General features: G+C 40.0%; 1 protein-coding gene across 4 annotated transcripts in view; it reads right to left on the bottom strand.

Annotated features, from left to right (window-relative positions):
- The window catches only part of trappc9 (trafficking protein particle complex subunit 9), a 232,402-nt gene that overhangs the window by 91,551 nt on the left and 122,176 nt on the right, over positions 1 to 18,675 (bottom strand). For all 4 annotated transcript variants that reach the window (XM_080296224.1, XM_026155948.2, XM_026155951.2 and 1 more), the window contains one exon: positions 5,585 to 5,695. In XM_080296224.1, coding sequence (XP_080152350.1) covers positions 5,585 to 5,695 — 111 coding nt within the window. The remainder of the gene's footprint in view (positions 1 to 5,584; positions 5,696 to 18,675) is intronic.

Here is an 18,675-nt window from a genome sequence, read left to right as displayed (position 1 = left end):
CAGGATTCTCCTTAACTTGTTGACTGGCTTTTTGAAAGCAAGGATGGAACAACTGTAGAGAATTGTCAGCGTTCAGTTGTGGATTCTTTGTGTGCCATGTTTCTCTTTTACATTGTCTCAGTTACAAGTAGTTATGAATAACCACCGAGCACACGCATTTGGTGCTTCACACAACCGCTCTGAGGTTTTAGTTGCTTATTTTCAAAGATAACTACACTATCTGAGAGGACCAGGGTCAAATCAATCATTGGTGTATGGATGCATGCATCTTTTATAAGTATAATAATTTCAGTCTAACATGTAAGTTCTACATTTTTTGTTCCACAGAGGGTGGTAAATGGAAAACCAGCATGGAAGTTTGGAACAGAAATCTCTTCCAAGAGACTGAAAAGGGTAAAATTGCATTTTCAATCAAATACATATATTCAAAATATGGCATTATTCAAGTTGACATCAACACCTATAGGTAAATGTAAAATAATTGTTTTGGGTCTGTATAGTAATTGGAGCACCTGGAGAGCCAACAAAGTTCAAACATTGGTCTTTAAAGAAGAAAGAATGATGAAAATAACTATTGGGAAAGCCTTTAAATTGAGACGTAAATGTAACGAAACAGATCCTCCTGTGGTCATAAATGACAGCAACAGCTTGTTTGGAAGTCTTACCAGGAGAAAGCTTTTTTTCTTTTTTGCAATGCCCTTCGGATAAAACCAAACAGCACATCAGCACAGACACTTCATACCAACTACGGATGGTGGTAGCGGGGTGGTGATTTGGGCTTGTTTTGCAGCCTTAGGACACGGGCACCTTACTGTGACTGAGCTGACCATGAACTCCGGTATCATGCAACAGAACAAGGATCTAAGCACAGCAGCAAATCTACAACAGAATGATTGAAAAAGAAAAGGATCAAGTTGCTGCAACGCGCCGGTCAAAGTCCAAACCTCAATTGATTAAAATGCTGTGTGGACTTGCAGATAAACACCCTCGAACCTCAATGAACTGAAGCAATGTTGTAAAGAAGTGTGGGCTAAAATGCCTCCACAATGATGTGATGGATTATCACACAGAAAATAATTACTTGAACTTATTGCTGGTAAAAGTGGTTCTTTAAACAACTGAATCTTTGGGTAAACTTGATCGTTAGCTGGACTGCACACAGCCCTATGAAAACAGTACCCATCAGTGTTACAATGAAAACCCACTACACTGCTGGTATTATAAAAATGCAATTTTCTTTTTCCTTTTAGAAATTTGAAGTTATCTCCTTTTAGACAATAATAGCACAAAATTGTTGAACTTAACTAGTCATTTCTAACCAGGAAAGATTATTTGAAGAGCCGATTGCTGAGCTGTTTGGCTGTGTCTGAAAAGATCCCTTTCCACCCCCTAATTCGTCTCAGAAAATAACATCCCACCCCTGTAGAGAAGGGCCTATGAGTCACCAAACGGTGTACCTCCGCTCATGACCAAAGATTGCACTGGAGAGAGAGTGCCGACAGGAATCATAATTTGCCACTTTCCAGTGAAATGACAAGCTGAGAGAGACAGACACACAAGCGAGTGAGGCCGAGGTAAGCTGCAGGAGACGCTGATGATTTATGTGCACATGTGCTGGCATGTCTGAGTGGTATGGGTGGGGATGGAAGTAGGCAATTACAATTATTCTCTGACTTAGTAGATTTGTGTGCATTTATATTGTACTTTGTTACACTTTAAATTAATCGAACCATATTACAGAGGGAAGAAACACTTATCTATGCTTAAGGAATCAAAGCGATGTTCTTCTACACCAAGAGAGCCACAGAGCTCTTCGCTGTGTGTCTCAACATTGTCAAGGAAACAAAACAACAGCAGCAAAAAAAAAACCTTTTAATATAAACAGTGGCTGGGACCACTGGATGGTCATAATTACTGTGACCATTGCAAGAACTTCAAGCTTGTTGCCTTTGAAATGGTTGTTTCAAAGATAGGGAGTGGGTCTGTGGCCACCTGTAGTCGGTTGCCATCCTTAAAGAGGCTTTGATCTGTCAAGATGGTGATAAAATGGCAATAACACAGTCAGCCTGCTATAAGTTTGTGACTGAATAGGGTAAAATAACATTTTTCTGAACTGGTGAAAATTGCAATTCTGTAGCCGTCTGTTTCAAATACACAGAATTTCACATCAACTAGAAAGTCATATTAGACTACTGTGAAAAAGCACCTCCTTTCTGATTAACCTTTTTTTGCATATTTCAAATCAAATCAAATCAAATCACTTTTTATTGTCACATCACATGTGCAGGCACACTGGCACAGCACATGCGAGTGAAATTCTTGTGTGCGAGCCCCACAAGCAACAGAGATGTGCAAACACAACAACACAAACGAGCAAAATACAAGAATGGCCAACCTGAAACTAATAAATATATGTACAATATATAATAGTGTATGCATTTCTGGATGTGTATACTAAATATTTTCCTACGTGTGTGTGTGTGTGTGTGTGTGTGTGTGTGTATACACATTTTTACAAATTAAATAGTAAAAAAATAAAATAAAATAATAATAATAATAATAATAATAATAAAATATATAAAATATACAGAGTTGAATATGTGCAAAACAAGTGGCATTTATATACAGTGTGGAGTGCATAATGTTGAAGTTCCAGTAGTGAAGCTGAGGTGTCTATGACGTGTTCAGCAGTCTGATGGCCTGATGGAAGAAGCTGTCTCTCAGTCTGCTGGTACGGGACCGGATGCTGCAGAACCTCCTTCCTGATGGAAGCAGTCTGAACAGTTTATGGCTGGGGTGACTGGAGTCCTTGATGATCCTCCCCGCTTTCCTCAGGCAGCGCTTCCTGTAGATGTCTTGGAGGGAGGGAAGCTCACCTCCAATTATCCGTTCAGAGCACCGCACTACTCGCTGGAGAGCTTTGCAGTTGTAGGCGGTGCTGTTGCCATACCAGGTGGTGATGCATCCAGTGAGGATGCTCTCAATGGCACAGTGATAGAAGGTCCTGAGGATGCGGGGGCTCATGCCGAATCTTTTCAGTCTCCTGAGAAAGAAGAGGCGCTGCTGCGCCTTCTTCACTGTTTTGTTTGTGTGTACTGACCACGTAAGATCCTCAGCCAGGTGTACGCCAAGGAACCGGAAGCTGCTCACTCTCTCCACAGCAGCGCCGTTGATGGTGATGGGGGTGTGTACTTCTCTGCACCTCCGGAAGTCCACTATCAACTCCTTTGTCTTTGCGACGTTGAGGGTGAGATGGTTGTCTTGACACCAGTGGGTCAGGGCGCTGACCTCCTCCCTGTAAGCTGTCTCATCACTGTTGGTGATAAGACCCACCACTGTAGTGTCGTCCGCAAACTTCACAATGATGTTGGAGCTGTTAGTGGCTGTGCAGTCGTAGGTGTAGAGTGAGTACAGGAGAGGGCTCAGTACACACCCCTGTGGAGCACCAGTGTTCAGTGTGATGGGGGATGAGGTGATGCTGCCCAGTCTGACCACCTGGCGTCTGTCAGACAGGAAGCTAAGGATCCAGCTGCAGAGGGAGCTGCTCAGTCCTAGATCCTGCAGTTTCCTGTCCAGCTTCAAGGGAACGATGGTATTGAATGCTGAGCTGTAATCTACAAATCTATTTGTCACACTTGTATGTTTTAGATGATCAAAAACATTTTAATGTTAGATGATAATAACCTGAGCAAATACAAAACGTATCATTTTTTTGGAAAGCCAAGTTAAATTTCATTTGGCACACATAGGCCTGATTACTGCTACATGTGTTGAATGAAGAAATCGCTTAAACAGAACCTGTCAGACAAAGTGAAGTAACCTAAAAGATGTCAAAAAGAAACACATTGTGGCACAAAAGAAATTCAGGAACAGATATGAAAGAGAAACAAAGTGGTTGACATCTATGAGTCTGGAAAAGGTTATAGCGCCATTTCTAAGGCTTTGGGACTCCAGTGTGTCACAATGAGAGGCTTTATCCACAACTGAAAATGTAGTCAACCTTCCCAGGAGTAGACGGCCTAATTATCAATTACAAAATGAATCCAAGATCGTACTAATGACTCATCCAGGAGGTCGCAAAAGAACCCAGAACAATATCTCAGCTTTCAGGATGGGGTTATCAAACATAAGGCCGGGATGGAGGGGAGGGGGGGGGGGCTAAAACATGTTGAACTTTTAACTTTTTCTTAATTTTACTGCTTGTCCTTCTACTGAAACTTCCACTAAAAAGTCTTCCGGTTTAGTTTGCTTTTTCACTTTCTACAATAGAAATGTCTTTAAAAAAAAAAGTGTGTCCAGAGTGGGGCGATCGTGGCTCAAGAGTTGGGAGTTCGCCTTGTAATCGGAAGGTTGCCGGTTCGAGCCCCGGCTTGGACAGTCTCGGTCGTTGTGTCCTTGGGCAAGACACTTCACCCGTTGCCTACTGGTGGTCAGAGGGCCCGGTGGCGCCAGTGTCCGGCAGCCTCGCCTCTGTCAGTGTGCCCCAGGGTGGCTGTGGCTACAATGTAGCTTGCCATCACCAGTGTGTGAATGTGTGTGTGAATGGGTGGATGACAGGTTGTGTAAAGCGCTTTGGGGTCCTTAGGGACTAGAAAAGCGCTATATAAATACAGACCATTTACCATTTAAAATTATAGGACAGTCTGGGCAATGAGCTCCCAAGCACCTTTTCTGTAGTTTCACACATATGTTTCGTGCAATCGAGTCCCAGATTTCTTTCATTAAACAAAGAAACATTTTTTCATCGTGTACTAAAAGTAAGACGTGCTGTTGAAATTACATTTCTTTTTCTTATATTGAGAAAATAAGGATTTAAATGCTATTTACACTGAAAGAAAGGAAATTGTTACTAGTTCAGCCCACTTAAACTCAAAGTGTGCCCCCATTGTAAAATAAATAAAACACAGCACCACTACATTAAATAAAAGAGCTTTCCGAGGGAAAATGCACGTGTCAAGTTCTGCTTTACCTTTCCTATATTTAAGGATAAGCTATGCAGTTCAATAACAAATAAACACTCAAAGCAATCATCGATTGACGTTATTACCTACACACGTCTCATACTTTCTGGCATAACCGAGGCAGATTGTAACTGAGCTACATACATCATAATATACAGACGACTTAATGGTACATCCAAGACTTTCTCAGGTTTATATCAGAATCAGAAGTCCAGGCGCAGCGCAACAATATTTTGCAATTACACCTACAAGTCAGTGTGTTTATATATAACAACTCACAAATAGCTGAACAAATCCATTAAAGACATGTTCATACCCACAGATCATGGCCATAAGCAAATACACGCAGCTATAAGAAAGACGAAAAAGAAACACCTATATTAACATTTAAACACTCGCCCTGCAGAGTTCTAGTCAAGTAGCTGGAAGGCAGGACGTCAATTCATAACTTTGATTTTTGCTCTAGGCAGTAACTAACAGTGAAGTGAACCAGCTCTGAAAGACCTAAAATATTGCCTGAATGCCTCAGGTGAAAGAAAAGAGCCAAATAAACTTGAGAAATTGTTTTGTTTTGACTCACTGAAAATATCTGTATGTTTGTAAAAGTCAAACCTTCCACTCACCTCTGGCATTCGCTGGCGTGGAGAACCAGGTCCTGATTGTTCTTGGCCCTGACAGTGAGTTCGTGCTCTGTTGGGTTGAAGATGTCGAGCAGTAGATGACAATGGCGGGTGCTGTGGACACAGAAACAAGAAGTGACTGTATATTCTGCACCATGCTGCCGTCAGCAGTTTTAGCATTTAAGAAACGCTGCAAATGTTAGGAAGAGGTCCCAGGAGGGTGCTGGAAAAACTCTACTATAACGCCATCCTCACAGAAACATCGAAAAATCAACTTATATTATAGTTTGCATCTAAATATCATGGCACACGTATTATATTATATTATCTCCAGTATAATATTATCTAATAATCCCGAGTTATACATGTCCAGCTATTTATAAATCAATACTTGGTATATATTATCTACTTCTGCATAATGCTTATATATCTAATACGATACCATTTCCTTCCTGTGTTGTTTTATGGTCTACTGATGGTTTTTGTATCTTTATTCTATATTCAAAGTGAAGGAGGTACTCTTAGTATGTCAGTTGTTCAATTGCTCTCATCATTTTCTCCTCATCTGTCATCTGTATTATTTTTCATTACTCCTGTTGTTTTATTTTTTGTAGATTTGTTGTTTTTAAATGTGCTTATAAATGAATTGACTTAGTTTTGCATTATCTATATGGTTCTGTTGCTCGTGTGTTTGGTAGTTTAAGCTGCACCTAGAATGAGATATGCTGCATAAACAAAGTCTTGCTTTTTTCCATTTTGCACAGGTTTACATAATTCACACTCACAAATGCTAAACTTAAAGCTCATCATCTGTGTGCTGCAGTCAGTCTGTAACCTGTGCATACAACGGTTTGCTTATTCATATAGGAGTTCATTATTTTCTAAATTAAATTACCTTCTAAAAATACAGGCCAACATACATGGGCCGACCAAAAGCACGACATCAAGAGAAGACACGGTGTGAAGTACTCATCACTCCTTGTCACAACATCAAAGGTGGCGGTGCTTTCATCAGGCCCACAGGTCTAGCTGGAGCAGGTCATCTCCACATAATACCGCGCCTGCTTTTCTCATGCAGATCATAAGAGGGCCAATTTGTGATTTAGATCAAGTCAGGAGAGATGATGCTGGATTTTCAAAGAGTTAATTTTAACCCCTAAGTAGGTGTTATTTTTTTTCCCTCCATAATGACAGATAAAAGGAAGGACTGTCGCAAAACAGAAGCACACTGACCAGTGCAGCGAGTATATGGTTACATAAACAAGCAGTTTATAGACGTACAGCAACAATGTGACAGAACTTCACGGCTTTACGGTATTATATCTATTATTTGGACTCTTTACATTATAGCGCCAGATATTTGCTTTAAAATCAATATTTACCACATTATTGGTTGATCACGATAAACCATGATAAATGAGTCAAACCTGTAAAAAATTACAGCTAGGACCTACAATTCATTGCCGACATTTTACTTTGTAAACAAACAAACTGTGTTCAAACAGTGAACACAGAAACTATAACTAGGAACGACAGAACTGACACCAGTGTTGTAAAATTTTGTGAAGTCCATTGTTCCATCATCCCTCACATTCACCCTCCTCCCACCGAGCTCTTTGCCTCTTAAATCTCACGGTTAATGGAGGCTTTAGTCGAGCTTTCCCTAGTCCCTAATAAACTGACGTGGCAATTAAAGGAGCATATTTTTAAGGCCTATCCCGGTTCCTTTAATTGTCTAGTTGTCTTCGTTGTCAGATGTGATTAACAGGCAGAAAGGGGGAGGTGCTGATTTATCAGCCATCCTGTTCAGCGAAGGAGATCAATCAGGCATCGAGTTAAGAACGCAAGCCTCATTGCTCATGTGCTAAGCACCAGGTAGAGTGACAGAACAGACGGCAATGGAGGCGCACACGATGTGAAGTCACACATTTTTGTAGGCGTTAAAAGACTAAAGGATGAAATGATTCTGCGCAGCGGTTGGACGACTTCATTCAAGATCTGTCGCCGCAACAACTGCCGAACGCCTGTAGACGAAAGCTAAAGATTATGCTTTTGAACTAGTGGGAACTGAGTCATAACACTGAATCATTTTGATAAGTATTCTGAGCTACTACGCTGGGCACAGAGATCTAAGCTGAATAAATAATTCAAATCCGCCAATAGGGTTTCAAACTATTTGTCTCCATTTCAGTCAGTGAATTTTTACATTCCTCTTTGAAAGCAGAGAGGGAGCAAAATTATCCCCAGCGTTTCAAAGTGAACGCACATCCAACCTGCTTCTTTGTTCGTGGTGTACAAAGCAAATCATTCACTAATGAAACAGGAGTACTGCTGCCTTACATACATTTAATATAACTCACAACTATAGATTGCTTGCTTTAGTTGTGGAGCAACACCCTAAAGTTTTGAAGGTGGCAGGGATTCGTTTCATCCTACTACCAACAGATTTCCATGCATATGTGATGACACCTGCAAAAACAGCAGATCATTTTCAGTGCACCTGGTGCTGTGCCAAAGAACAGAGTACAGTGAGTTAATGACTGTCACTGCCTATTCCCGAGAACCCCACAACACTAACAAATGAACCACGAGGTCAGTATTCTACTCATTTGAAGAGGACCCTGTTGCAGAAGAGTAATTCTCCCAGTCTGCCACATATTTCTTTGAAACCACGACCACAAAAAGCAAGACTATGCAAACTCTGTAGGTACAAAAAGGACAACAACTGTTGTTTTATGCTCTGTTTTTCTTGTGTTCTTGGACTCTGCTGGAAATGCTTTAAAATATTTGGCTTTGCATGAACCTCAGTTCAAAGCTAGGTCATGCTGGCTTTGTAAAGCAAACAAATATAGTTAAACGACAGTATATAATATATAGTTAATGTGTACCATTTTCTGTGGACACATCCTACTTTGCAACTGTATATTTTTATCCTCGGACTGCACTAGAGTAGCTTTGCATGACTCTCACTTCAAAATAATCTTTATTTATGGGCCTCGGTGCTGCTACTTCCCTTAAAGACAACTTTCCTCTGATTAGTTTCCCCTCACAAAAAGGTTTGAACAACACACGAGGTGATCTCCCTCCCAGAGCCGTGAAAGTCATAAAGAAAATCCCCCGACTGACATCACACAGAAAGACAAATTGGGGGTGCGGGGGGGGGGGGGGGGGGGGGAGGAGGAGAGTCTGAGACAGAGTGGTTAGAAAAAGCTCAGTCTGAAGCCTGACCTTTTAACCCACAGGGATTACTTTGTATCTGACTTTGTTATTTGAAGTTTTACGTGTCAAAAAATGAGAAAAAGTATAATGGGTCGACTTTTAAAAAAAAAACTATTCAATCAAAGTGTTCGTCATTTTGATGTGATTGGGGACATTGTTGAGGCAAGATAGCAGGGTGGTAAAAATAACACTGCGAGAACCAAAAACGCAAAGATCGTGAGAGCTGGGCCCACACCTCAGTCAGTTCTGCAAATTGCAATCAATACGTGCTGATTTTGCAGGCCTAGTCTGACACAAAAACGTGACATACTCCCTGCACACTAAATGTAATGGCGACTGAAGGGGTATTTTTAGCTACAGCAGCCAGCAATAAGGGACAGCTGACCCCATGTTTATGTCCACATTTAACCACTGAGATTATTAAACACACAATGAATATTTGTTATACACTAAATGTCTTGTCAGCATTTGGACAATGTCCATAAAGAATTAAAATCAAAGCCCAAACAATCCTTTGCCAAAAAAACAGTCAACAGAAAACACACTAAAGAAGAATTAGAATATCATGAAAAAGGTCTTTTTTTTGTACTTGGTGCTAATTAAGCACATGCAGCCACAATCAAAAGAAAGGCTGTTGATTTGAAAGCTGTCCAGATGACAGTCATCACAGTTTGCCTCCTCTCCTCAAGGAGGGTAAGACGCTGAAAAGGCTGGATGTTCACAGAGTACAGCATAGACCACATTAAAAAAGGCGTTGATGGTAAAGGAACAATCTGGTAGGACAAACTGAATCTTTGCCTTTTGTCTTGTCTTCCTCCCATCACCCTCTGACTCGTCCATGCACTCAGTGTTGCGATTGGCATTTGGCATAGAGAAAAGATTTTAGACACTATTTCTTATGTGCACAATGAACTTTTCCACGTGGCTTCTGTCCTGTCATGGCTGCCTCACCATGAACCTGGCTCTGCCGGAGGCAGAGCGGGTCGTCTGATTGTTGGGGTTTTCTCTCTAATATTGTAGGGACTTACAATATAAAGCACTTGAAGCAACTTCTGTCGTGTGGCACTATATAAATACAACTGTATTGAAATTAAGCCCACTATTAAAGCAACTGGGATTGCAATAACACCTCAGCTGTGCCATAAACCGACTGCCTCCATGTCCTGCTGCTTGTTGCAGTAACTCGTGGTGAAAGAGGCCCAACCAAGGGGGTTTAAACCCTTTTTTGATTGGTCCTAGCAAATATTCTAAAATTTTGAGACAATGGATTTTAGATTTTCATAAGATACAAATCATAATCATCAAAATGACAACAAAAAGGCTGAAAACAAATATGAAACTTAACTTTTTCACGATGTTCTCAGTTTTAGAGATATACTCGTATTTTAATTTTTTAACAGTATCTCCACATGGAAATAGATTTTATCTCTCCGAGTTTTACTTCACCTCTCCTTGACATTTTTCATTCACTCCAAAATAATTTTCATATTAAAATTTCGACATGATACCCAGTGAGGGCTGATGTCAAAACTTTTTCACAGCCCTACTGTTTACCAGAAAGTTGTGATATCTGCCAGCAGTGGAGGCTGATCTCCATATTCTCAGTGAGGCCTCAGTCATACAAGAGAATGTGAGAGGTTTTTCACTCGGGTGCCTCGTGACCTGACGCTAAATAATGTTTCGTGTTCTTTTACACATCGTACGTGGCAGCTGTTACACTCAGAATTCAGATTTATGCAGAGGAACAGTTTGTAGTAAAATCTGCTAAAATCCTGCGCTCCACACACACTCAGTCCCCAACAATTTCTAACAGAAGACTTATTAACACATATTTATCCATCTTCAGTATCGTCTCATTTGCTATCACATTGTTTTAAGAGAGCAACACATGCGTAAAACCTGAACTATTCTATTTTTTTTAGTACATTACTTGTTCCCTTATTTTTGAGCCACAAATTTATGCTGGTCATTAATGAAGTGAACAAGCTGCATCTGTTTATAATTTCTAAATGATGAATTTTCCCCACTTAGATGGGGCCCATTCTCAGCCTGATGTGTGGTTTCTGTGCACGCCACCGCTGGCAAGTCTGCCCCTGGTTCATACCACAACAGAATTGAGATTTATCACAGGCAATTGTGGTATTATCACAAACAGACTGCATGTAAGGGCCAACTTGATCCAGTTAAACTAAAATTGATAGACTGACTCCATCCTACTGCAGTTTTATCCCTGTCTTACAGCTAGCTTGACGCACCAAAGCCAGTTTGAAGTTTTCAAAGGCACATTGTCACAATTACTTTGCTCATGCATGTTTCCAACGACCGTTTTCACTGATGTGACGTAGCCTGAACTATGCATGATTAACAGAATGCACGTCCATAAAATTTTCCTCCTCAACAGCAAAGCATTTTTCCAGGTCAACACAGTGCTAAGTGAATAGGATTTTAACAGGTTCCTGTAAAGTATGGATCACTGAGCATTTCACACATCCTGCCTATTCATCACATTCTTTAAGAGATCTGTCAACTCACTCTGAAGAGGCCCAAAAGAACAAAACGCTACTGAATTGTGTCATAAACATTATGAGTAAAAGGTCAAATAAGATGTGATCGGTAGAATAGAGAAAACTCAAACTGGCATTTAACTTAGACTATAAAAAATATAAACTGCAGGCATGGTGGTGGGTATATTGGGAGGCTTACTGAGAATATGGAGATTGGTTATCTGACAACCAGATAACCAATTGAAAAAGGGTTTACAATGTCAATAAAAGCGTATTTTATATCAGTAAAAAGTAAATATTATATATAGACACTGCTCCCAGAAATTAAAAAACAAAAAAACAAAACAAAAACACACACAGAAAAGACATCAGGTCTCAGCAGAGGGGGGAAAAAGTCATGCTGGAAACACAGATATGGACTGTGTCAGGAAAGAAACTAAAATGATCGACCTACAGAATTCCCAGACACCCAAAGTGAAAAAATGATGCAGCAGGCTAGTCCATGAGAAGTCCAGCAACTCTAAATGGTACTCAGTAGTTTGTATGACCCCCACGTGCCTGACAATGTCAGGATAATCCTCAGATAGTGTCCTTTTGGAATTCTTTCCAGATCTATTCTATTGGATTTAGGTCAGGCAACCGTGGTTCCAGTCAGTTCTTCCAGGAACTACCTGCATACTCTTACCACATGAGGCCTGGTGGTCCTTGGTTCCACCAGGAGGAACTAAGGACCCACTGCACCACCGCAGGATCTTACAGTGGGTCCAAGGACTTCATCCCAATACCCAATAACACGTGGGGCGCTGTTGCCCAGCCTGTTGAGATCTGTGTATCCCTCTATTGATATGATCCTGGCAGTGCTCATCCTGTTCCTGCTTGCACGAAGGAGCAGATACCGGTCTGTGGGGTCCAGGTATCGCCTCATGCTACCAGTAGTGACACTGACCGCAGAAAAACACAAAACTAGCGAAGAAACTGTCAGAAAAGATGAGGGGGGGGGACATCAGGGGCCTTCACGTGGGTTGTCTCATTGTTCCCCCACTAGTGCACCTGCTGTTAATTTCATTAACGCCAAAGCACCTGAAACAGATTAACAATCGCTCGGCTACCGAACGAGAAACAAAAGGAGATGGAAATCATGTCGTGTTATTTTAGGCACAGAACCACTGCAGTGGGGCCGGCCATGGGGGGTTGAGGTGTATGGGGAGAGGAGAATCAGGACAAAGTATAAAGTTGAGTGAATGTAATTTATGTTTGGAAAATCCCCAAACGCTTATTGAACCTGGTCGTTTTTTCATTAAAGACTGATTTGAAGAAAAAAAAAAGACGGGTGGGTGATCGTCTTGGGAGGGTCCAGCTTTCATTTTCTTAAGGGAGCTCCTGCCAGGAGAAGGTTTTGATAACCACTAATTTAGGGTGATTAAGTTTTACGCTTTCACATCGTAGACAGATGATGTTGTCAAGCACAGCATGTACTCGTTCATTTGGCTTACTTCAAGGTATTTGATCTTGATATGATTTAGTAAAATATTCCATTTTTTAGCCAGAGCTGACAAGAAACAAGCCTGACTAGACTACACTCAGCAACACTCAGTTTTAAACAAATTGTGAAATTTCTCACATTCTCTTTGCTCATAAAGGTTAAATCAGTTTGTTGGCGGCCAGATTTTGTCCCCTAATCTTATTTTGAAGAAGAAGGAGACAAAAAAAGCTTCTCCCTAATTCATAAAAGGTCACTAAAGCGTATGGCTATGCATAAGGAGATATGACCTTTTGCACATTTGCCTAATGTGCAAGCCACTATTTTATTTTGACATAAACTTATTTAATTTTACTTTTCACTTTATTCACATTGTGTTCCTTACTTGATATAAGCATATTTAAAATGCTGTGCATTTGTTCTGGAAGCTAAGCATTTGCATTGAGAACAGCATAACTCAGAAAAAGAGACACAGAGACAGACGAGTTAAAGTTCTTGAACAAGAGTAGAGTGGTAAATGAGATGCAGAGGTCACAGCAGAATGTAACTCGTTAGCGTAATCTGCTGGTCTGCTGTTATAACACTAACATTACTGTACATATCAGGTGGTGACATGCTGGTGAAAGTGTGAGCAGTGAAAAAGGCAAGCAGGGAGTCAAAGGAGGACAGTAAAAGGTGAACAGCAGACGGTGGCAGCTATCTTATTAGCCGTGATGGAAACATTACCCAACACTGATGAGGGAGCCAGTTAGCTAGCTAGGTGACAAAACATGCCTCACTGGACAGTAACAGTGAAGGACAGAGACAGGAGAAAGAATCACAACTGCATGGAGTAATGAGCAGATTTATCTTTGTAAAGCTGTATTTATTCTTCTTTGTCTGCACCTGTGGATCATTGCGAGTCATCTCTAGGACACATTCATGAGTTGATGTCACTAGCAATCCAGCAACACACAATTCTGGATTAACCATACTCAAAGCCACCCACTTGTTGGGAGCAGGTGAGATGATTCTTTTACAAAATGTCATGCATTTATTAGAAAACAACACTTAGATAACAGACAGTCATGCAGAGAGATGCAGCAGTGGTGCACTAGTTGAATTCTACAACCACAAAATCGAAAGCTTTACCATACAGCAATTTACCAGCTAAACAAAAGTCTTGTTTTATTCTGAATTTAACAGTGATGCCAGGAAGGAACTATATACAATACCTGACAAATACGAAGCGCTACCTTTAGTTGAATTAATTAATTACACAGCCATATGAAGGTGACTACTTGGGCATTAATAACACAAATCTAACTAGTTTTAGCTTTTTTTTTCCCCCATACTGGTTCTGAAATACAATTTTCATATTTACTATATCAGCATTGGTACAAACTGTGGTCATGTGAACTATGTGATGGTTCCCTTTTAAGTCTGCTTCACATGTAACTTGATACAGAACATGGCCTGAGTTAACTGTTTTATTAGTTCAAAAGAGAAATAATAAGCAACACTGCACTGTTTTATCTGTTGATATTGTTTACATCCACTAATCATTAAATACCAGTGTTTCCCCAATAGTGAATTCATTGGAGGGCAGAAAGAAGAAAAAACAGGAAAAAAAGAAAAAGTAAAAAAAAAAAAAAAGTAAAGTAAGTAAAAAAGAAGATGATGATGAAAAGGAATAGACTGGATGAGGAGAACGGTGGAGACTAAACACTGATGTAAGCGGCTGCTCTACTACTACACAAATAAGGAGGATTTCTCCTGGTTTTCTTTCTCTTTTTAAGAGACATAAAGAGGAACCGATAAGTAGAGAGACAGGAAGGGGAGGAGAGGGAGAAAAACAGAAAAACAGATCGTAAGGATAAGCTGCTGTATTATTGAGCAGTTTCGTACCACCACTTCCAAATTCTCTCAACTTCTCTTTTTTTAAAAATTCAATAGTGCTTATCAGAACAAGTAACGCTGACTCTTCAACAGGAGAAATTCAAACAAAATGAATGTGTGTGGACTCTGCATGGGTAAGCAGATAATGGGTTTTTGAATAAATGTTATTACACTGTGAGCCCCATGTGTCTGAAATATTTATTGTAAACTATCTCAATCCCTCATCTGTGAGCCTTGTAGAGGTGGTCTTAGAAGGTCCAGACGTGCTTTTATTTACTCTGTGAGTGTTAAATGGTAACAGTGATGCATCAGTGGATGGTCAAAGGTCGTTTCAAACACAGGTGCCCCCTATGTTTGGTGCTGCATGTTATTAACACAGTAAGAAAGGAAAGTTGGCGGCACCGACTTCTATCTAACACCTAGTTTGCTGAGCTGTGAAAAAGAGCACTTATCCTGATGTTTTTGTTTTTATATTAATTACATATTTCAGATCATCATCGAAACATTTTAATAGAAGACAAAGCTAACCCGACTAAATACAAAATGCGCTTTTTAAACGATCATTTCGTTTATTAAAGGAAAAAGGTTATCCAAACCTATCTGGCCCTGTCTGAAAAAGTAATTGCCTCCTAAAACCTAATAACTGGTTGTGCCACCCTTGGCGGCAAGAACTGCAATCAAGCATTTGAAATTACCGGCAATGACTCTTTCACATCGCTGTGGAGGAAGCATCTCAATTAGATTTAAGTCGGGACTTTGACTAGGCCACTCCAAAACCTTCATTCTGCTTTTTTGCCATTCAGAGGGTGACTTGATCGTGTGTTTCCGATCGTCGTCTGCTGCATAATCCAAGTTTGTTTATTTATAAGGACAATTCAAGTTAATCGACATTCACACCTAAATACATCATGTAAATATGTCAGATTTAGCCACATAGACAAACTTTCATCTATAGTATGCGAATAAGTAAAATACAGAAAAACGTAGGAATTAAACTTATATCCATATACCAACACGAGCCCGAGTTTCAGGACATGAACTAATAGCTGGATATTCTCCTGCAGGATTTTCTGGTAGCAGAATTCATGGTACCCTCAATTGTGGTCCAGGTCCTGAAGCAACAAAGCAGCCCCAGACCACACTACCTCCCCCATGTTTGACTGTTGCATGATGTTCTCTTTATGAAATCCTGTGTTAGTTTTTACACATGATGTAACCTTCCAAAAAGTTCAAGTTTGCTTAAGCAGTCCACAAAATCTTTTCTCAACAGTTTTAGGGATCATCATGATGTTTTTAGGCAAATCCCAAAATGTTGATTTTCTTCCTCATCCTCTCGAGTCTCAAGAAGTCACTGGGATGAGTGACGAAATGTTTCTGTTCAGATGAATGGAATCAACTTTTTGGGATTTCCTCTTACTACTCTTTGTATTCTTTCTGGTCAGTAACAGATTTTACTTTTAACTCTCCAATGGATGCCACGCTTACCACCGTTTCAAATCCAAATCCTTGGAAATGGCTTTTTAACCCTTTCCAAACTGATATATGTCAATACTTTCTTTCTCACTTGTTCTTGAGTTTCTTTAACTTTTGCACGATGTGTTGCTTTTAATGATCTTTGGATGACTTCACTTGGTCAGATAGGTTCTATTTAAGTGATTTGATTTAACAGGTCTGGCAGTAATTAGGCCTGCAGGTGCGGCTGGTCTAATTCTATTAACCATATTTCTTTGAGTAAAGTTAACAACAGTTACTCAATGAAAGAGCATCATTCTGCTGAGCAGCCATGCAGGGCAATGAGGAAGTGATGTAGTAACAAAATTCATAGAGCGTTAGCACAGGGTTTGTGCACATTTCTCTTTGAAAATAGCACTGCAATTGAGAGCAACGACAGGCAGCTGAAGGAGAATCATTATGTTTCTGATATAATTTGACGTTTGACGACAGTGTAGGTCCTGTAGGTTGAGGATGATCATTCTCTAAAAAGAAAATCTGATGGCTGAAGAGACGATCTTATTACAAGTAATTCCACCATAAAAATCAGAAATACCCAAAGCTCGGCTTTAAACATTCAGAATGAGAAAGAGCTAAAGGTAAAGACAGAGGCCGAGTTTTGGGACACACTCATTCTGAACATCTCCCCTCTCATTCCAATAAATGAACACTTTTAAAAGCAACTATCCTAACCACATCGAATAATTTCAATGTTCTGATCACTCAATGAGTAAGAAAAATCTGACAAAGTGTTTAATGCTAGTTTTTGGTACTAGCCAAGTTTTCAAGGTATTGTGCTAAAGACGTTTTATGAATATCTTTATTATATATTTAAAAATCCCAATCCTAAATTTACCTTAAGCAACTCAGATATAAAATACAGCACGCTCTGCACGAGACTCTCCATGCAAACATGGAAAGGGGCCAAATATTCACACATTATGTCAACAGTACAGTCTGTCTGTGGGTGAGGAGACTTCTTGCACGTTAATATGCACTGCGGTTTTTGAGCACCTTGCTTTTGGGTTGGTGAGGGCCAAGGACTGAAGATATAAAGCCCACTGAGTCAGTAAATGTGGAATTGAGCCATAATAAATTTTCTCCATAAGAAGAAAGAAAAAGGTTAGTTCACTTTAGAGGAGTTTTTAAGACTCAGTCTACTGAAACATTTCTAAACCTTTCAATTTCAGCACATTTCAAATATTTTCAGATCTAGTTGATAACCAATAGATACTGTATAATAGAGCTGTGAGGCTGAGAGAGCTAAGGGTGCTATAGAGATAAGGGAGAGGGGGCTGTGATGACAGGGTGATGGTATAACAGTCGGTGCAGCACATCTATCAGCACAGTGCCAAGATTGATGGCTTAAACTGCAGATATTATTACTGCTAATGATTCACCTCAAGTGGCCATTACTCTGCTATGATCCGTCTCCCTTGCTTGGAGTTTTTTCACGACAGTTGGGGGAACTAAAATAGTAAAGTGAAGCGAGACAGACCAGGGAATAAAAGTGGGTGAGGATGGGTGAGGATATGTGAGGCCATGAATATCCATTCAGTGTGCCTGCTCCTATCTGACCCATCTGTGAAAATATCATCTCTATGTCCTCGGGTTTGGTTAACAATAGTGTCATAGCAGGGCTGCTGCTGCAGTGGTTAAAGAGAATGTCAGTATCTGCTCCCCAAATCAAGAGAGAAAACTGTGTATGACGCAAAATGAAGCTTTAAAAATGAGATTTATCAACAGTTGCTGTGACAAGGGAAGCTCTGTGATAGGTTATTATTCATTGCTTGTCTGCGACTGCAGTCGCTAATGTTGAGTTAGTATTGTTATTTTATCTGTTTGAATGATGAGGTTACACGAATAGCCCGGTAAGATATAAAAGCTGCATGGAAGTTGAAAGTCACAAGATCAAAAATTGAGGAAGAACCATTGAACTCAGACTTAACTTCTTCCCACGCACAACGGACGCTAATGTTTTTGTCACTTTTTATGGAATCAAACTCAAAGTAAGGTCAGTACTTCCACGCTTTAAACGCTGCACGCTCATACTCTCTCCTGCACTCGATATATGATCCACTGTTGATCTGCAGACAGCTGTTGTCACGAATGTCGCACTCGCTTACGTCACTGTCATGAGACATTCTCGCAAAAAAAAAAAAAAAAAATTACAGTTTTAGTAACGCAGTGTTCCTACGGGAAAGTAACGGTAATCTAATTACAGTTTTTGCAATAGTAATCCCTTACTTTACTCGTTACTTGAAAAAAGTAATTGGATTACAGTAACGCTACTGCCCATCTCTGTTAATAGGCCAGCAAAAGATTTAGAAATTATGATTATTTACGATACTATTTATGACCATTCATTCATTCTGTAATTTATTATTCATACCTTTTTGTGCACTTCATATCCACTTTAAAGTTTACCGCGTTGTGTTTTGTTGCGCTTTTGAGGCGATGTGGGACAGTTTGTACTACGTATGTCAGTACAATAAAAATAAATGGTTATCTTCTCATTATTA

This window comes from Astatotilapia calliptera, chromosome 22, assembly GCF_964374335.1.
Source record: "Astatotilapia calliptera chromosome 22, fAstCal68.1, whole genome shotgun sequence".
In the NCBI taxonomy this organism is placed as follows: domain Eukaryota; kingdom Metazoa; phylum Chordata; class Actinopteri; order Cichliformes; family Cichlidae; genus Astatotilapia; species Astatotilapia calliptera.
This window is presented reverse-complemented; position numbering and strand designations above follow the sequence as displayed.